Genomic DNA, 22,484 nt, shown 5'->3' with positions numbered 1-22,484 from the left:
TATTATTACATAGAGCCTTATTTCGAACCTCATACTTACTTCTAAAATACTCTTTAAAAAACTTGCGTTTAAAATTTTACTTGTGACGTCCTTGGCTATACAATATACCACTATTTTAATAACATTTTAATGATAATATACAATTGAATTTTCATCGTGCCAACTTTAATTGAGTAAGGTTTTGATCTAAGTCTGCTCTTGCAAATATAATCTAATCCTTAATATAGATTTTTTCATTCCAATAAACTCGTACAAGCATATCAATTTATATTTATTTAAAAACTGTTGTCCACCCCTGCTCCTAAATTGTCATGTTCACACTGTAAGATTTTTGCATACGAAATGGTTCATTGCTCGAGATATAACCACGATGTAATCTAAATGCTTGACAATAACCTTATTCTGTACGATGAAGTCACACGTAAAAATATTATTACTGCTGATGTTTTGCTGTTCTGGCTTTGGAGGTAGGTGTTAATATAACGTATTAAGTGTAAGAAAGTCTGTTTAAATTGTTTTTTTTTACATTATTTGTATTTTCTATTAATCTCACCATTAATTTTACCATGTTTAAGCAGATAAATATTTCTATTTCTATTTTCTCCACATTTAGGGCCCCCCCACATCTGGCGTCTTTCGAGCGTCGGCGTCTACAATTCTATGGCCGACGTCGACGCAACGTCGACGCAGCGTCGACGCAACTGCGCAGCGACGTCATTTTCCATAGCGCTGGACCGACGCCGACAGACGCCGACGCTCGAAAGACGCCAGATGTGGGGGGGCCCTTAAGATACAGTCAACTGTAAAAATATGGGTGCACAAATCTGTGACTGGCCATATGCCTATTACACAGTATTAAGCTTAATTATCAATATAAAACTTACATTTTAGCGGTGAAGGAAAGCTTTCGGGAGCTTTCTTGTCGGCCGTGTGTTTACGTTCGCGATTTTGATTGAACTTCTAAACAACTTAGGTAACTAAAAGCACTTGATTTCATAGTCCAGTCTTTATCACATGTATCCACAATAAAATTAATAGCTAATTGACTTAGTAAAAACAAAATAACAACAAGGGTTTGTTTACGAAAACATTTGACAGTAAGAGAGGTCGTTGACATTGACAGGTAAAGGCGAGGAGCCATTTAGGTATTGTTTTAAACCGTAAAACTCAAAAAGCGTGAAGTAGATAAAAGGTTACAATAATTAAATAATTATTTTCTTATATATGTTTAAAAAACATTATTATAAAGGTAAACATGAAATACTTCAGTATGAACGCAATATTTGGAATCATAAAGGGAAAAATGTTGACTCAAACGTACTTTTCGTTGTGCTTGCGCGTGCGTAAATACAATTTAAAACTACCCTCATCAGCATTTTATTATTAGAATATGGATCTTAACATGTAGGACATAAGGTTTAAGTAGTTACGTAAGAGATTCATAGGTGTCTCAGATTAAAATCATCATGGTTAATCAAGAGTAAATCTTAAAGTATAAGGCATAGGGACTACATGCGAAGCATGTCAAGAATCGGCATTAAACGGCTTTATTAAATTATCCAACCAAAAATAAGCTTTAAGTAAAGTATGTAAGACTTATGTTTCGGTAAAGTAAGTGGGTATAATATGGGACGATGGTTTGTCTTCACTGACGACAAATGGAATGTCTGAGGACAATGGGTTGCACTCGCCAAGGTCAATTTTGTCTTCACTGACGACAGATGGAATGTCCGAGAACAATGGGATGTCTTCAGTGACGACATGGGTAAAAGTATAAAAGGATTGATGGGGAAGGACGCGAGTTAGTCTTTTACTAGCGTCCGGACCGACAACTGACTTTGGTTTTTGTATAATACGCGGAGATTATTGGTGAGGGGTGGGGATACTCTGTCCAATTTTTTCTGAGTCGCTGGGCTTTATCGAGATTAAGACGCAAGTCCCAAATCTCATAGAGTAGCACTTGGAATTGTGTCTTTGTTTTGGCATGGCGGAAATATGTTTCCGTTTTGTTGAAACTTAAGCATCTTTGGTTAGAGTGTGCCCATTTTACTAATAGTTTTCTATAGGAGATTTTCAATAGAAATGTAGTTGTTTGGAAAGTGTTTACTTGTCCTAAATCTGAAAACTCCTAATTTTATTTTTTCATATGATTCAAAACCAAATCAGTGCCTAGACATACAGTTTAGTCTAGCCTTTCATCTGCTATCCTAACGGTGACAAACAGCGGATGGAAGGAGGTCTATTTTGTTCCAAGATGAGGGTTGTCTTGGGGTCTGCTTTATATCAACATAGCAGACTTAAAACATCTCCCTCCCTAGCTTTTCGATGTCCAACTGTAGATGAATAGCACGGACGTCACGTGCGCGCCATCCGGGGTAACCTGGGCTTGCTTGAAATCTACAGTATTCGAAGGCTTTGTATTTTAAATATATTTATTTATACCAATTATATACACAATAGGGACCTGCCCTATCCATGTTGCATCCCTGCCTTTGTGCAAAACGCCATGGAGGGGGGCAATAACTCGAGTTGATAGGTTGCAATCTCGGAGTCACTCGCCGAATGCTTAGCTTGTATCTAATAGGGACACACTTGCGTATATTCCAAAGTACCAGGGTCGATGGTAAGTACGAACTGTGCTTTGGTTATACTAAAGTAGGGACAGAGGATAGGGTTAATAGGGTAGAATCGCACACTATTACTAGGGAATTAGGGTTTCTTTAGAGATTTAGGGTCAAAGATTGAAACGGTTGATATTTGTCCTCGTTTAAAACCTTCGAATATGGTTTCTTCATTATAAAATTATGCGGAGTTAACTGTTACTGCTAATGAACTTATAATTTATCTGGGTAAAAGGGTATTCTCTATCTTATTCTAATTTTATCTATTAAAATTCTGGTCGTCTGGAGTAGAGATGAAGTACTGAGTAACATAATCAGGTTTCCAAGGTATTTACAAATCAAATTCTTTAATATCAAGCAGGGTTTAGGAACACAGACTTTTCTGAGATAGAAAATCGAAGAATGGTTTGTTTTAGGGAACCTCTGGCAGGCAGAAGTAATCCAGAGAGTATTTCGAGCTAAATATATCTACTCGTCTTGATATTCTTAGTCTTATAAGCTTCAATTTTAACAAATAAACTTAGTACTTCGTTTATACCCCTAAAAATCAGATTACTGTTTATACTCTTAGCTCTGGGAAATTGGATTATTAAAGGATTCGTATCCTTAGCTTTTGAATGTAAAAAAGATTAACTTTTGATGATTGATGGATACTTTGACACTTCTTTCCATCATCATCTAGGTGCGCTTAGGTTGCGGAAGTGTTGGTCATAGCCCTTCCGGCTAAAATGGTAGGCTAGGTGATTCGATTGATTTTGTAATCGGACTAAGAGCTTTCCGACCTGCATCGGCCGATTGGAAGCAGCACGTGTGATTAATCACACATCGTTTAGAAGATGATAGTTATTAATTAACCTTGAAATGCTAGGGTGTAAATGAGCTTAACTCAGGAGTGCTGCTCCGACGTTATCCCGAAAGCTTAATAGGCGTAGCAGGATTTTATCAACAAATATTTTTTATATTTAAATTATCAATTATCAATATTTTATCATATATGCGGCATTCTTCAATATCGTTTTAGTTTTGGTTTTATTAATGACACTTACATTACGCTATAAAACTGGTAGAATTTTCTAATTTTATAATAAAATAAAATGGTTACAATTATTCCTTAGTTATGTAATAAATTATTTTAGTATTTTAGATATTCTTTCAATAAAATCTAGATAGGTCATTATAACGATTAAAACCAGTCTCCCAAAATTAGCATCACTCATTAAAGGATCTAGGTTTCCGCGGTCCACTTCGAGGGGTCCTAACTGTTAGCTAGACGATTACGAGGCCAAATTTTAGGAGTATTTATTAAGGGTATTTATATATTTATTTATTTATATATTTAAGGGGGAGGGTACATTTTTGGTGCTAAGTGACGCAGGATGTAGTTTACCTGGATTACTACGGTTTTTCTAGAAATATGTATGTATAAGTAGCCTTTATGGCTTTTGTTGGCGTGAAAACGGAGTGAGTATGCTTATTTTTGGGTAGTTCTGTGGTGTCTTAAATAATATTCGTGAAACATTAATTTTATTATTCTATAGTTTTTTATTTAAGTCATGAAACATTACGTTTATTATTCCATAGTTACTATGTACACAGAAAATAAAACTCGAGTAGCTTATAAAATATAATGGTCTAATATTTTATTATTATTCTATTGTAGTAAGGGTTACTCTCCGCAGTCGAAAACAACGTAGTTAGGTTATTTATTACAACACTATGTAAAATGACTGATAAACTTGTGCGAAGCTACTGTAACCTCACCAGGGGTATGCATTTATGCAGCCAACAGGCACTAATCTTCTCCTAAAATTCTAAATCGATCGGTAATTTGTATTTCGGACGCCATGATTCTACGTCGACACATCGTTGGCGCGTTCTATCTCGGAGGTGGCGCCATATCTTGACGAAGTTTAGGTACAACTACATTATTATTTTCACTCGTTCTCGGCGGTGTTAGGGATTCCTTTTCATATTCCTCAGCTAAAGATGTGTGTTATCTATCACAACTATAAATCCATCTTCTTGTGTCATTGATACCTGAAAAATAAAGTAACAAAATTCAAATAGGTACGTGTATAGCAACAGTAGCGTTTACAATCCGAAAACAATCATTTGATTCTCTTGCACTTTAGATTCGTTAAGGAATTAGTTTCGTCGTAGGTACAATAATGAGATAAATAAATAAATAAATAAATATATTTAGGGCAGTCCTTCACATTCAGGGAGAGGTTGTGCTGTATTAGATACCACGCGGCGTAGTACATACTTGTAGGAATAAACACATACTTAAAAGATAAACAAATAATGTCCATGATTCGTAGTAAACGCGCGGGTGCTCTTGCCATGCAGCATTTGCAGGCAGGGTTTCTATAGATTGTGTTAGCACGCCGTTGCAAATAGACTTAAGATAAGATTACCAAAAATAAGTAGATAGTTGTGCAAGAAGTCATGCTTTAGTCGAAAGTTATGGGGGAGTGTAACAGTTCCTTTACACGGAAAAATACCAAGGTACAGGGGGCGTAGTTATTCTGCGACTTTCTTATTTCCCACTTTAAAAGTCGGCAAAGTTTTGCAAACTAGTAGAAATTTAGTGGAACATACACATGTTAGAAAATGTATCTACATACTCTTCGATACGGGACCCTAAACGTCACAATAATTACCTAGATAAGAGCTAAAGTATGTGTAATGACTATTTATTGTTTTGTCATTATAGTCTAAAGCCTCAGCGAGCTACTTTGTGTGGGCCTCCTCACTCATTATTGAAGCTACACAATAAATTTCATTAAAACTGATAAGGATAGGTTATGTGCTAAGCACTTGGGTTAGCAGTATACATACATAAGCATATTTGTACTATATAAAGGTATATCATCATAAGTTTGCCAATTACAGTATTGTTCTACTGACGTTACTTCTATAGTTCGTTTTTTTAGCATTGGAGGGAGCTCCACAGAAGCAAGCGTGCAGTTTTTATCAGGCTCGTTATTTGTTAATAATTATTGAATTATCTAATGTAGCATGGTCAATACATATAATTTACTTCAATTGATTACTGCTAAAAGTGCCGCATTTGGAACCACAAGCTTGCTTCTGCGAAGTTCTTTCTAATGCTAAAAAAAAAAACGGACTATAAATCGTGTTCTGATTGTGGTCAAATAATAGTATACAGTTGGTTAAACTACCTAACGTGAAGAAAAACGGGGGGTTCAATTTTTTCTGTAGTTCTGTGTGTAGACAGCAGCCATTTTTGCAGCAACATTCTTGAGATGAAGCCAGCAAACAGGAGTCTTCATGTATCAGCATTGTCTTGGTAGGCTGAAATAAGTTAGACAAATACATTAGAAAATTCAGGTAAAACAAAGTAGCATAAGTAGCTTTAGATTTTGTTCTCTTTAGAGTCAGTTTTAGCTGGGCAATACGTCAACATTTTTCTTAAGACATCCATTCGCGGGGGCGCGATATTATTTTTAGTGCATGTGTAGTGTATTGAAATATGTGAGTACCTACTTCAACAAAACCAGTCTGCGGTTGTCAGGTACATAATCATAATCATTTATTCGTCGCAATCTATAGTATTATTACAGGTGCTTTAACTTTAAATAAGTACAGCATTACATGTGCTCTCCAGAATTTCAACAAAATTATCGTCAAAATAATAATATAGTAGAAATAGGTATAAATACATCCATGGAAGGAGGATTCAAAATACAAAAGTAGGCAGTACTTCATATTTTTCAATAATTCCAAAAAAGTTTGAGAATCGTTGCCTTGCGGGACATATTTCCATAGTTAGGTAACAAATAAGCTAGATTAAGTCAACAGATTTAGAATAGGGCAAGTAGGCTAAGCACGGTTTTCAACTCATCACTCTTTCATCAGGAACTCTCCGCTCAAGCATTTGAAATATTAGTGTCCAACATAAATCATGAGTTGGTTAGTTTATAACGAGTTATCTATTTATATAATGAGATGAAATACCTTTCATAAATGGAAGCAGTCAGTAGATGTACAGTGAAGGCACCTTGACACTTCGGGACAAAGTCAGCTTCCGGGTAACACTGAAACAGGGATTATGGAAAAGTTAGCTATAGTAGGGTATATTTAAGAAAATCTACTTATAAGTCTCATTAACAGTGTTTATTATTTACTACAGGTAGGGTCTTCACAGTTAAGAAAACAGAAAAAATAAAAATTTCAAGTTTTTTTGTAGAACAAATGGAAAAATTTCCACTTATTTATTAAGTAGTATTAAGTCTAGAAATTGCTTTTATACTTACTAGAGTAGTGTCGAAGCACTCGGAGGGGCCTTTGTGGGCAAGAATGGGAATTTGCTCCGCTCAGCTTGTCACCGGATAGCAGGCAGCCATCAAGTTGGTTTTGTTTGCTGAAAAATTAAACATACATAGTAAGTAATATAACTCACAGTTTAGGGGTTCAAGCACATGTACAATACAATACAATACTCTTTATTGTACATCTCACATGCTCGTCATACATGTACTGGACCAGGTTCAGAGGTTCTGCCTTTTCATAGCCACCACACTTTGTACACAAATGTCAAAACCAGCCCTCGTTATTTATACGTAACAGTAAGGTTTATTGCAACAATAGGAATAATTATGGTAGGTCCAGATTTATGTTCACATATTTTTGTTTAAGTTACCAACATCTACGGGGACATTTTCAAGAGAAAAATACATATTTAGCATCAATTGCCATTAACATGCAAAGAAACCGGTTTATTTTAGCTGACGTTATTATATAGTTATGATTTTTATAATGTATTTCCAAGTTCGAGAAACTCTTATTTCAGGAAAAATAATTTTAGCCGAACCATCTTTTAGAACGACAACATTTAAAATTCAAAGTACAGTAAGGGCAAGCCTAAGGGTATTTATATGGTAACAGGGTAGTTATACTTACTAAGGGTCAGGAAACATTCTTCAAAATCAGCAAATGGAGTTTCCCACACCATAATTTCAACTTATTTCTCTTCGATAACAGTTGTGTATATCAGGCACAGGGAATCTTTTAAATGTAGTTGTCAGCTTACTGAAACATCAAATATAGCTTTTAAATCTTATTGTAATACAAATAGTGTAGTGGAAGATTAATATTATGTTGGTTAGTCAGAGTAAAACGAAAATCAACACGTCATTTTTTTATACAAATTTAACTTTGATCCTTGGTTTTTCAAAAAGAAATGCGTTTATATTGCTGAACAGACGGTAAAAATAAGGAAATACAATTACATTTCAAATACAATTACAACTAGGCGTCTACGTTAAGAAAATTTTATTGCCATATATAGTCAGTAAGAAAAACAAATTTAATGATAGTAAGGGCAAATTGCGAACAATTATTTCCTGATTGGTGATATTCAAGAGTATTTAACAGGGTCTTGATAGCAGTAACTTGTCTAAAGAAGAAGCAAGAACATAATCTTACCTTGTTTGTAGAAACGATTCCCAACTTTGGATTTATTTCACTGACACTGTCACAGTCGCATTGTCAATACTTAGGCACGTAATATAAATAAGTAAATAAGTACGCTGGATCAGAAATACGGACACTAGGTTTCCTGACCATTTAGTTTTATGAAATAAGTAGAAGCAAATTCGTGTGATGGTCTGAATTCCATTTTCTTCATCTTGTAGGTTCTTTGATAGATGGAAATCATTATGGACGCTCTCGGAGACTTTCTTTTTACCGTACCGTCTTTAAATTTAGCTCAGTGATATAATTTTTGCCTTGAAATTTGTTAAAGCATCTTTTTTGCAGGAAAAAAATACAACCTACAACGGAATTTAGGAGATTGACAGTTGGTAAAATTGCCATAGACAAAATTTCAGATCGCCAAATGTAGAAGTTGTAGAACATTCAGTCTAGAATAGCTTATGGTTTGGATCAATCAATAGATCGATTATTTAGTTTTTCACATTGTAAAAATGCGTTTTATCATTCAAATCATTCTTCATAAAAATAAAAACTTAAATGATAACATATAAGCGTTTTCATTTCAATTTTGTATTATTCACATAAATTATTGGACACTTGCTGAGTTCACTAAAATTCATTCATAGGTAAACAAATGAACCCGACCAAATTGCGTAGGTTGTGTTTCGAGTATTGTAGGGGCCTTTAGAACGTGATTTTGAATTTCATCGCATTGCGTAGGCACGCGGAAGTCCGTTTGTAAAAAATGAATTTACTTACACGATCGTAATTGTGGCGCTACTGTCACTAGGTGGCAGATCAGGATAGTCTTATATATCTTTCAGTAGGAGTAACAGCGAAAGCGCTATTATTGTTTGTCCTTGTCACAGTCTTGTGCAGTTGCGTATGTTTTGTCTCTCACTGACGCACGCGTATAGTACATCTATAGGATACTACCATCTATGGCGGAGGATCATAGATATCGGAAAGTAAATAGATAACGATCGTAATGGTGTTGCTACTCACAAAAACAATTATGGAAGAGTTATTGTTAAATTTATTCGTATACTATTAGACATTAGAACTAGATAAAAGGATTAGTTCTAAAAATCCATAAAATAAAATACAATTCATCGAAATGTGCAGAGTTAAGTTATTTGTAATGAAAAACAGTTTTTCACGCATACATTTTCGAGTTTGCCGCCTTTGCTACTGACGATCGCGGTTTGCCAAGTATAGTTTAAGAAAATACGTCTTTGTAAGTCTTGACAGTTCTCGGAACTTGGGAACATGGAGGAGTTGTTTTTGTTTTTAAGTAATCGGAAAATAATGTTAAAGGTTTTGATAAACTCCATAGTGAATTGTACATGTAGGCCACATGATTACCTTTATTATTTTTTCTATATGTCACTCTTGTCTAAATAAATAATTGATCCACATTAACATGGTAGCAGTTCTCGGTTTATTTCAATAAAATTTATTAATTATATTGATAATGAGCGAAGAAAAATAAATAACGTCGATTACGTAAATATTTATTTCAAAAATAAGTTAGCTATTTTCAAATTTTCAAAACAAATTCTAACAAGAACCGTCAATATGTCAACTTCGTCAACAAGATGCAAAATTGATATTGGTCGTTTAGAAGGTAAAGAAAATTGGACAACATGGCGCTGCAAGGTACTGTTACTGCTAAGAGGTACTCCTGGAGGACTAGATGCTATCAACGGCAATCTAAAGCCACCAACTCAGCCAGATTCAACAGCAACCGCCGCTGTCATGGCAACTTATCAAGAAGCTCTACAAGAATATAATAAGACGGATAGTGCAGCTATGCTTATTTTGATGGCTAATATGTCAGACGTTACTCTTCAAAAAGTTATGAGATTAACCAGTGCGAAACAAATTTGGGATGAGCTACACACCCTATTTGATGGCACGTCTGAGGATAAAAGCTATAATTTATGCTACAGTTTCTTCAGCTATCGCAAGGATCCCCTTCACGACATGTCAATGCACATATCTAAGCTGAAAAATATTTGGCATGAACTCAAGGTCGAACTACAGAAGGACAAGCATGAACTTCCAGAAATCTTACTTCTTTGCAAGATTCTAGAAACGCTCCCCGACGATAGTTACTTCCCGTTCAAGTCAAGCTGGATGCTTATGTCTAAAAAGGATCGTAACATAGAAAATTTGACAGCTCAAATCTGCAGTTACGAAAGGTCTTTGACAAATAAAGAATCTGAGACTTCTGAAGCACAAGCACTAGTCGCACTCAACTCCACACGCAAAACAAAGAAGAAATGCGGGTATTGTAAACTTTTCGGTCATAATGTCAAACAATGTCGCAAATGGATTTCGGATGGCAAACCTCCCAAAGTTAAACCATCGACAAGCGAAGCTATGAATACAAACTTGAACCTTACTCTAATGCAAGTTGAGATCAACGGAATAGTAACAACCTTAGTAGATCCTGAGAATTGGTATGTCGACAACGGAGCTACAGGTCACGTAACCTGTCAAAGTGACGTATTCTCCAGCTTTCAACATTTCAATAATGATCAAACAGTTACATCTGCGAACGGATCCAAGAATAAAGCTATTGGAAAAGGAACAGTTGACTTACTAGCGAACGTCCATGGTCGCCAAGAACGAATCCAACTATGCGATGTCTGGTACGTCCCTGAAATTAAACGAAACCTATTTTCTGTACTTGCTGCTCAAGATAAACTTGAGAATAGTGTCTTCACATCTGAAAGAGAATCCTGTCAATTGATACATGATGAAAAGGTGAAACTGATTGGAACAAGAATCAAAAATGGAGGACTCTATAAGTTGAAAGTTACTGTATCGAATGAAACTCCAGAATTGAACACCGTGTCAACAGAAAACACTTTACAACTATATCATGAAAGATTTGCCCATCAGAACAAAAGACACGTTAAACACTTAATTGAAAAGGAACTTGGCATCAAAGTTAAACTTGATTCTGAATTATGCACTGGATGCGTCTACGGAAAAGCACATAGACATAAATTCGGAACAAGACAACAAGCTAATGCACCAGGTGAGATTATACATACCGACGTATGTGGCCCTTTTCCAAATTCATTCACAAAACTACGTTATTTTGTATTGTTTAAGGACGGCTACAGCAAATATCGTCATGTTTACTTCATGAAGCATAAATCTGAAGTTAAAGACAAGCTCGTACAGATGATCAACGAAGCAAAAACAACTGGCCATACTATAAAAACAATACTTAGCGACAACGGTGGTGAATTTAAAAATGAAGCAGTTGAGAAAATACTTCAATCTCATGGTATCCAACACCGATTGACAATGCCTTATACACCTGAGCAAAATGGATCTAGCGAAAGAGAAAATCGCACCCTGGTAGAAGCTGCTCGCACTATGATGCACGCTCACGAGGAACTTCCAGTTGCCTGTTGGTCAGAGCTCGTCAATACGGCTGCTTACATCCTAAACAGAACCGGACCAACTTCTCAAGAAGGAAAATCACCATTCGAACTCTGGTTTGGAAAGAAACCTGCCATAAAACATTTAAGAGTCATTGGAACAGAATGTTTTGCACACGTTCCTAAACAAAAGCGAACAAAGATGTCCAAGAAAGCCCAAAAATGTATTTTAATTGGCTATGAAGGTGATGATGGCTATCGGTTGCTGAGTTTCAACAAAAATAAAGAACCAACTCTAATCAGATCGAGAGACGTAACCTTTAACGAATCTATAATCAGATCTGTTGGATTAGAATCAGATGCTCCTGATGCAGATGAGCAAGATCCTACTACTGAAATAGAGATTCACTTCCCAAAGACTAAAGAAAATCATCCAATCTTTGATGCAAGGGAGGATATAGAACAAGATGACGAAGTATCTTCTGGTATGCCTCAAATTTTAAATGATTTACCTTGTCAACAAGAGGAATATCCCGTACAAAGGTATGATACTCCTGAACCTGATGGATGTGATCCTGTAGAAAGGTACGATACTCCTGAACCTGATGGATGTCGAATCAACTACTCTGATGAAGACCATGAAGATAATGATGATCACGATGAAATTCCTGAAGCGAGAATTCTCAGAGATAGATCTAAACTAAACCCTCCAGTTCGATATGATGACTTTATCATGTCAGCTATAGTTGAAGATTCAGATGAGCCCAAAACTTATAAAGAAGCCATGAAGAGTCCTCAGAAAGCTGAATGGAGAAAAGCTATGGAAAGCGAGGTGAAATCCTTAAATTCTAACAAGACGTGGATTTTGGTAGACCAACCTAAAGATAGAAAACTAATCTCTTGTAAATGGGTCTTTAAAAAGAAAACCAATGCCGATGGAAGTCTTGACAAATATAAAGCCCGACTCGTAGCGAGAGGCTATACACAAGAAAAAGGATTAGACTACGACGAAACTTTCAGTCCTGTTGCTAGGATGGCAACCATACGCTCAATTTTAAGCATTGCAGCAAATGAAAGTCTTTCTCTCACACAATTCGATGTAGCCACTGCATTCCTAAATGGTTCATTAAGTGAAGATATCTACATGCACCAACCAGAAGGTTATAATGATGGCACAAATCGAGTTTGTAAATTGAAGAAAAGTTTATACGGTCTCAAACAAGCACCAAGATGCTGGAACAAATGCATTGTTGACTACTTGAAATCAATTGGATTTAAGCAATGTGACATGGAACCATGTTTGTTTATTCGTAACAGAAACGGAAACAAAATAATAATGGGACTCTATGTTGATGATGGCTTGATCGCCTCTACTAACCAGAAGGAATCTGAAAAATTTCTAAATGAACTGAAGAGAAAATTCAAGATTACAACAAAACCAGCCTCTTACTTTCTTGGATTAGAGATCATAAATGAAAAGGATGGTTCCATAAAGGTTTCTCAGAAACACTACGTAAACAAACTGTTAGAAAAGTTTGGCATGAGTGATTGCAAGGCTGTCAGCACTCCAATCATAAAGGAAGTACAGTCAGATACGGAAAAAGACAATGATGTCAGATTTCCTTATCGAGAAGCTGTCGGTGCACTGGCATACCTAATGACAGGAACCAGACCAGACATATCATATGCCATAAGTGTTGTTTCCAGAACATTAGCGAATCCATCTCATGAAGATGTCCTGAAAGTAAAACGCATTTTTCGTTACCTTAAAGGAACTATGGATTCAGTTATTGTCTATAAGAAAGGACACAAACCCGGAGTGTTGGAATGTTACAGTGACTCTGATCACGGAGGAGATTTCACTTCTGGACGCTCCACTTCAGGCATACTTTGCCTATACGCAGGAGGTGCTATCTCGTGGGCAAGTCGCAGACAGACATCAGTCGCGATCTCAAGCACTGAAGCAGAAATAGTCGCAGCAAGCGAAGCAGCCCGAGAAATAGTCTGGCTACAACGACTATTCCAGGAAATCACCACTTTAAGTGCAATTCCTACATTGCAGGTAGATAATGACGCTGCAATAAAACTGGCTCAGAATCCTGAACTTCATAGAAGAACGAAGCATATTGCCATAAGACATTTTTATGTCAGAGAGCTAGTTTCCTCGAACGAACTAAATATAAAGTATGTTCCAACAGAATACCAATGTGCGGACATACTGACCAAACCCGTTTCTAAGCCAAGAATGGCATTAATCTGTGGCATTATTGGATTAAATTAACCTATAACGTTTAACAAAAAGGGAGGATGTTAAAGGTTTTGATAAACTCCATAGTGAATTGTACATGTAGGCCACATGATTACCTTTATTATTTTTTCTATATGTCACTCTTGTCTAAATAAATAATTGATCCACATTAACAAATAAGACTGTAGATTGGTTTTAATAATGGAATTCCTTATGTGAGACGAAAAAGAATCATTGTGAAGTTTAGTTTAAGTGCATCAACAACAAGTTAGGGCCATGTTTTCTAGTCAAATCGTGTTAAAATAAAATATGTCGGAATCGTAGACAAATAACTTTGTTTGGACGAAATTGTGGTATGAGGCAGTGATAAAATGAAATAGATAGTGTTTTGGACGAAAATAAACGTAGATACTATCCCGGAAAAGGTTCGTAAATGAGTACAAACGCGTATTCGAGTGAAAATTGGGTTATTTTACTTGCATTTTGCAGCCGCAAGTATCGAGTGCATTTTGTAAACAAACCAATAATCATGTGTTTTCCTGTAGTAAATCTATATTAAAATAGTGAAATAGTGTAGTGGGTGAAGTCTGTCAAGCGTAAAAGTAGTGGAAATAGTTCTAATTATCAAGGAATGTGCATTTAACATGTAAGTACAAAAATTTGTCAAGCCTGGAACATTTTTTTTTAGGTTATCATTATAATGAAATATGTTATCACTTGTTCAAAACGTTCTAACATTCCAAAATTTTAATATAATGCTCTTTTGAATTTTCTATCTTCATGATTCTCGATTAATAGCGTTTATCAAAAAATTTCGTGAAATTTGGTTGTATATATGTGTACACATTTGCGTACCGTTTTATTAGCTTTCTATCTTACAATGGAAAAAACTTATTCATTATATTTATAAGACGACATTTAAAAAATAAAATAATTTCAAAAGGTGATTGCTAAATATGTTTAGTCAGTTAACACTCTAATAGCCTAGTGGTCTCGACTGTGGGCTAAAGTACGAGAAGTAGATGTTAGAGGTCCTGGGTTCGATTCCCGCATGGTGAAAGCGTTTTAATTTTTAATTTTTTTTGTGAATTGGTTTTAATAAATTAGACACTTTTGCAATTTTATTTGGACCATTTTATGGCTTTATTTTATTTAAATTATTTTTATTTGGTGGTCTATCTTTTTTACTATCTTTTCTAAGTTGTTTTGAATATTATGTAGCTTAGTAATAAAATTGAAGATGGAGTTATGAATAAAAGAGTTACGGTCAGAGATTAAGAACACTTACTTAGTTCCTAAGAAATATAGATGTCTCATATTATTATGTTTCGGGTTTTATGCTAAGTATGATCAAATTAAGTGAGTTAACGTGCGTTTGAATACAGAGTATAGAGAAATTTCGGGATAGTTGGCTACTTTAGTCACATCGCTCGCTGGCAACCGAATATTCGTGACAAGACAATTGTGGTACAAATTTGAAGAAGATAAGAAGAGGAAGTCTTTAGCTGCTAGTGAGATCGCGAGTAACAACAATCACTGCTACCTTTTACGACCTTTCTAAGAACTGCCGACAGGGATTTCAAGACGCAAGAGGAATTTCAACATACAATATTCCGGATAGAAGAAAGAAGAGGAAGTTATGAACGAACAATACACAATTTATGTAAATTTAAAACTTAATCATCTTCATATCAGTTTTTTTTTTACGCTTTCTGCGGAGCATAGGCCTCTCTTTGAGTATGCCAATTTCAAAACGGTTTTTATTATATTCTAATATTTTTAATATGAGGTACATAGTTAAGATCAAATAAAATTAAGCCCAATGTTTCGTAAAGGGAAATTATTCTTGAATATTTTGTAGATATTTTTATTTGGAGTAGGTAATGTAATAATATGGCATGTCAATTTAGGTCACTTAATGACGTTATTTGAGTATCATCATTTGAGTATGTTTTACAGCATTTATGGTAGTTTGCTAATACATACTACATCAGGCGACGAGGTCGGTCGGCGCATACGTGGCAGCGTACTATCAACGCCAAGCTGGGGGTAGTTGGACTGACTTAAAGGGGATCTCGGGAGCGGTTCTGGCGATATTTGGTCAAAATAAAAAGCAAACAAAATTCCTGAAGTTAATGTTGCCAGATTTTTTTTTTAAATCAATTCAGGCTCAAAATAATTAAAGGGTAGGCTCAGGATAAGTGCCAAAAGATTTTTTTATTATCATATAGGGATAAAATTAAAAGGTTCAAAATTGAATCAAAACGGGATAGGGGTTGTTTTTTTAGTTTAAATATAATAACATGTAGACTTAAAATTATTTTTATTTTATTTGGATTACTTATCAGAGTTTTGGCTGTCTGTTCAGATCGAAGCGGACCGGAGTCTGAGGAAGGAAGTATGAAGACTTGAGTGCTCAAGCTTAAAGTTATGAGTATGTTAGAATTTTTGTGTGAGATGTATATAAGACAATGGATGCCTAGTAGAGGAATGGATCTATATGTTGTTAAGAATGGATCGGTGCAGATAGACAAAGGCTAGAGGGTAATCCAGACTAGATTTGTCGGATTTTGCTGGGAAACAAAAGGGGGGGGGAGGGGAATACACAAATAGCCAGAAAATTTTTATCAGTAGGTTAGAATCCATTGGATTAAGGCCCGTTCCAGATGGGTATTATTTTGTGGCTATATACTCTACAAGGTAATAAACCCCTTACGAATTCTACACACCTTGTCTTGGATGAGATATATTCGACATTCGACATATTATCATGGGCCGTGAGCGTCTAGAAGGACGAGGCCCTACTCAAGATTTAATTAAATATATATATATTTTTTTGTTTTCATCACTATACGTAATTATCATTTTTCTATTACTTAATCAAATGGTTCTTAGGTTTAGGTCAAAATAATTTTGGTGTGCCATATTGAGGTACATAATTGTGTCAATTTTAAGTTTGTTTAATGAAAAAAAAAAGACACACCCAAACAAACTTAAAGGTCGGTATATTTTATTCAAGTATGAGACACGCACCAAGAAAACGTGGCTGAGGGTGATATGGCAATGAAATTTGGTTTGAATTCTAGCAATGGGGCTTGAAAGCTTCGTACTTATAGAAATTAAAGGTCTCTTCGTTTCGCTTGGGAGGTTTTTGCTGCCTCATCTTATGCTCTTCTACGGAAGTGTGCGGCGCAAAGGGTAGAGACAGGAGTAATACTCGGTGCACCGGGGTAAGCTGGCAAGGACGAGTTAACTATTAACTTATTAGATTCACAACCTAATATCCTTGGTGAAGCGAGGTGGCTGGGGAAAAAGCGGTCATGGTTCATTGACAGAGTTCTAAAGGCCTAATTTCAAAGCTGAGTCGCTAACAGTCATTTAGTATTGGAAAACACACCACACGTTTAAAAAGGGAGGGAAATTATCCGACTTATCTAGGGGAAATTGAAGTTTTTTATAAATTCCTGAAGTAATTCATAAAACACTTAAATTGGGGGCGGATGTGACTGGCCATATGCCTATTACACAGTATTAAGCTTAATTATCAATATAAAACTTACATTTTAGCGGTGAAGGAAAGCTTTCGGGAGCTTTCTTGTCGGCCGTGTGTTTACGTTCGCGATTTTGATTGAACTTCTAAACAACTTAGGTAACTAAAAGCACTTGATTTCATAGTCCAGTCTTTATCACATGTATCCACAATAAAATTAATAGCTAATTGACTTAGTAAAAACAAAATAACAACAAGGGTTTGTTTACGAAAACATTTGACAGTAAGAGAGGTCGTTGACATTGACAGGTAAAGGCGAGGAGCCATTTAGGTATTGTTTTAAACCGTAAAACTCAAAAAGCGTGAAGTAGATAAAAGGTTACAATAATTAAATAATTATTTTCTTATATATGTTTAAAAAACATTATTATAAAGGTAAACATGAAATACTTCAGTATGAACGCAATATTTGGAATCATAAAGGGAAAAATGTTGACTCAAACGTACTTTTCGTTGTGCTTGCGCGTGCGTAAATACAATTTAAAACTACCCTCATCAGCATTTTATTATTAGAATATGGATCTTAACATGTAGGACATAAGGTTTAAGTAGTTACGTAAGAGATTCATAGGTGTCTCAGATTAAAATCATCATGGTTAATCAAGAGTAAATCTTAAAGTATAAGGCATAGGGACTACATGCGAAGCATGTCAAGAATCGGCATTAAACGGCTTTATTAAATTATCCAACCAAAAATAAGCTTTAAGTAAAGTATGTAAGACTTATGTTTCGGTAAAGTAAGTGGGTATAATATGGGACGATGGTTTGTCTTCACTGACGACAAATGGAATGTCTGAGGACAATGGGTTGCACTCGCCAAGGTCAATTTTGTCTTCACTGACGACAGATGGAATGTCCGAGAACAATGGGATGTCTTCAGTGACGACATGGGTAAAAGTATAAAAGGATTGATGGGGAAGGACGCGAGTTAGTCTTTTACTAGCGTCCGGACCGACAACTGACTTTGGTTTTTGTATAATACGCGGAGATTATTGGTGAGGGGTGGGGATACTCTGTCCAATTTTTTCTGAGTCGCTGGGCTTTATCGAGATTAAGACGCAAGTCCCAAATCTCATAGAGTAGCACTTGGAATTGTGTCTTTGTTTTGGCATGGCGGAAATATGTTTCCGTTTTGTTGAAACTTAAGCATCTTTGGTTAGAGTGTGCCCATTTTACTAATAGTTTTCTATAGGAGATTTTCAATAGAAATGTAGTTGTTTGGAAAGTGTTTACTTGTCCTAAATCTGAAAACTCCTAATTTTATTTTTTCATATGATTCAAAACCAAATCAGTGCCTAGACATACAGTTTAGTCTAGCCTTTCATCTGCTATCCTAACGGTGACAAACAGCGGATGGAAGGAGGTCTATTTTGTTCCAAGATGAGGGTTGTCTTGGGGTCTGCTTTATATCAACATAGCAGACTTAAAACATCTCCCTCCCTAGCTTTTCGATGTCCAACTGTAGATGAATAGCACGGACGTCACGTGCGCGCCATCCGGGGTAACCTGGGCTTGCTTGAAATCTACAGTATTCGAAGGCTTTGTATTTTAAATATATTTATTTATACCAATTATATACACAATAGGGACCTGCCCTATCCATGTTGCATCCCTGCCTTTGTGCAAAACGCCATGGAGGGGGGCAATAACTCGAGTTGATAGGTTGCAATCTCGGAGTCACTCGCCGAATGCTTAGCTTGTATCTAATAGGGACACACTTGCGTATATTCCAAAGTACCAGGGTCGATGGTAAGTACGAACTGTGCTTTGGTTATACTAAAGTAGGGACAGAGGATAGGGTTAATAGGGTAGAATCGCACACTATTACTAGGGAATTAGGGTTTCTTTAGAGATTTAGGGTCAAAGATTGAAACGGTTGATATTTGTCCTCGTTTAAAACCTTCGAATATGGTTTCTTCATTATAAAATTATGCGGAGTTAACTGTTACTGCTAATGAACTTATAATTTATCTGGGTAAAAGGGTATTCTCTATCTTATTCTAATTTTATCTATTAAAATTCTGGTCGTCTGGAGTAGAGATGAAGTACTGAGTAACATAATCAGGTTTCCAAGGTATTTACAAATCAAATTCTTTAATATCAAGCAGGGTTTAGGAACACAGACTTTTCTGAGATAGAAAATCGAAGAATGGTTTGTTTTAGGGAACCTCTGGCAGGCAGAAGTAATCCAGAGAGTATTTCGAGCTAAATATATCTACTCGTCTTGATATTCTTAGTCTTATAAGCTTCAATTTTAACAAATAAACTTAGTACTTCGTTTATACCCCTAAAAATCAGATTACTGTTTATACTCTTAGCTCTGGGAAATTGGATTATTAAAGGATTCGTATCCTTAGCTTTTGAATGTAAAAAAGATTAACTTTTGATGATTGATGGATACTTTGACACTTCTTTCCATCATCATCTAGGTGCGCTTAGGTTGCGGAAGTGTTGGTCATAGCCCTTCCGGCTAAAATGGTAGGCTAGGTGATTCGATTGATTTTGTAATCGGACTAAGAGCTTTCCGACCTGCATCGGCCGATTGGAAGCAGCACGTGTGATTAATCACACATCGTTTAGAAGATGATAGTTATTAATTAACCTTGAAATGCTAGGGTGTAAATGAGCTTAACTCAGGAGTGCTGCTCCGACGTTATCCCGAAAGCTTAATAGGCGTAGCAGGATTTTATCAACAAATATTTTTTATATTTAAATTATCAATTATCAATATTTTATCATATATGCGGCATTCTTCAATATCGTTTTAGTTTTGGTTTTATTAATGACACTTACATTACGCTATAAAACTGGTAGAATTTTCTAATTTTATAATAAAATAAAATGGTTACAATTATTCCTTAGTTATGTAATAAATTATTTTAGTATTTTAGATATTCTTTCAATAAAATCTAGATAGGTCATTATAACGATTAAAACCAGTCTCCCAAAATTAGCATCACTCATTAAAGGATCTAGGTTTCCGCGGTCCACTTCGAGGGGTCCTAACTGTTAGCTAGACGATTACGAGGCCAAATTTTAGGAGTATTTATTAAGGGTATTTATATATTTATTTATTTATATATTTAAGGGGGAGGGTACAAATCATTTCAGAAATATGTCCCATAGCTCTTATGTCAGCGAACTAAGAACTTAGGGACATATTTTTGAATAAGTTGGCTACACCCATATTTTTATTGTTGACTGTGCCTAATATAAATAACTAGCGACCCGGCCCGGCTTCGCACGAGTTACAAAAAAACCTTAACAAATTATACCTTTGCTTTGTTTTTACTCAAAAACTACTAAATGAATTTACATGCGGTTTTGACCTATCAATAGAGTGATTCTATTAATAGGTCAAAACTGCATGAAAATCTATTCAGTAGTTTTTGAGTTTATCGCGAACATACAATCACACAAACAGAATGACGCGGCGGGGACTTTATTTTATAAGGTGTAGTGACTACTTACTTGCTACATGTTTGGTAATTTAGAAAATGTATGTGTCAGAGGACACTATCCGAGTAGATGTAGGGTATGGGTGATTTTCGGTACGACCCGACATATATCCAAATACACCTGAGGTACCTATAAAAAAAAGTCCTATTTTCGCAGCACACCCGCCAGTGCATCAAAAGCCAGACAGCAAATTGATCGGTGGGCTCAGCACTAAACCCTCGAGCCACCCTTACCTAGTCTCCCTGCAGACAAGGTTATTCAGGATACGAGCCCATATATGCGGCGGGACATTACTTAGCCAAAACTGGGTATGTGACACAGTTTCAGCTTTAAGTAAAACATTTTTTGTTAATATTTTAACAAATATTTAAATTTGATTTCTTTTATTCAAGCGAACTTTATTTAGGTTAGGTAAAGCTAATGTTACGAAATTCCTAAATAGTTATTCGTTTCTTTCATTCAGATTTTTCAACAACTTTATAAGAATTCAAAATTAATGAACAAGTAGGTACATTTAATTTACTCTGTAAATTATACCGGATGTGGCCTGTAATATGAGCAAAAAATTAAACTGTAGGCTGTACTCCTCATACTAACTAACATTTGTTCAGCGACTTTTAAAAATAACTTGTGGTTTGATTTTTAATACACTTTAAAATTTATTCTAAGACGCAATGTACTGCGAATTTTGTTTTGTTTAAGGCGTGACAAGCAACGTCAATCACAATGATATGGCGTGGCGATGGCGTCCATTGAAGATAATAATTTATTTTGTATGAAAAATAGGGAGCCTAAATAATCCATAATTTTTAAAAGTTGTAGAACAAAAGTGTCACCGTTTGAGGAGTACAATCTATGGTTTAATTATTTGCTCATGTTACAGGCCACACCCGGTATAGATACGCTTATCATATGTGTGCTAACTTTAATAATAAACATCACTAAGGTAAAAGTACGCTTCACCGAACGGTCTGAATCCGTCCGTATCAACGAATTTCTTCTATTTTAGGCTATAAGTCGATTACTTACAGCTGATATTTACTTGCGTATTTTTTTTTTCACGAGTTAAATACCTGTCCCTTCCATTAGGCCTCAGAGTCGGCCAATTTGTGCCGCAGTTGGGACGTGGCAATTGATCGAAACAGGTCGTCGCTGCCGATTGCCACTTTGTATGGGCAACCTTAAAGAAATCGTTAAGAAGTTGCGTATATTTCTTAAGGCCATAAAACCTTTTAAATTTATTTCTGTGTTTCAAAGTATGGTTTTACAGTGTGATTACCTAATTAGTTTGTGTATTTTAGTAAATTTAATTAATTTAGTGCAGTCATATTATCAGAAATTAAGCTTAATGTGAGTTCGGTGATGAGTACACCGACAAATTGATTGGAAGGTATTATCGAACAGCGTCCGGAATCAGAAAAAGCGTATGTTTTTGAAATTATTTTTCTAGTGGTTGATTACGAACTATTTAGATTAACTACCTAATTTCACAAATAAATTAATGTATTTGTAATTTTATGAGCAATTGGCGAACAACAATAACCTATATAGATTATTATAAAACTGCGTTTGAAATGTTCATGTTTTACGACTTTTTGGCATCAAAATAAGGTTTTTGGCAAGACTATTATCAAACAATAATTTTAGAAATTTTACGCCAGTATTAGCGAGAACTTTATATATGTACGGTTTAGTAAAGGATTCAAGTATTAAATTAATTGATAGATTTGTAGTTATACCATATT

The 22,484-nt window shown here is 35.5% G+C and overlaps 1 protein-coding gene across 1 annotated transcript in view; it reads left to right on the top strand.

Annotated features, from left to right (window-relative positions):
- Positions 1-368: 368 nt before the first annotated feature.
- LOC134665323 (kallikrein 1-related peptidase b22-like) overlaps positions 369-22,484 on the top strand; it is a 25,835-nt gene continuing 3,719 nt past the window's right edge. The window contains exons 1-2 of the mRNA XM_063522244.1: positions 369-467; positions 20,896-21,047. Of these exons, the coding sequence (XP_063378314.1) occupies positions 410-467; positions 20,896-21,047 (210 nt within the window). The 5' untranslated portion in view covers positions 369-409. The remainder of the gene's footprint in view (positions 468-20,895; positions 21,048-22,484) is intronic.

Source organism: Cydia fagiglandana, chromosome 6 (assembly GCF_963556715.1).
Source record: "Cydia fagiglandana chromosome 6, ilCydFagi1.1, whole genome shotgun sequence".
NCBI classification, from domain to species: Eukaryota; Metazoa; Arthropoda; class Insecta; order Lepidoptera; family Tortricidae; genus Cydia; species Cydia fagiglandana.
Note: the sequence above shows the minus strand (reverse complement) of the source record. Positions and strands in the feature narration are given on the sequence as shown.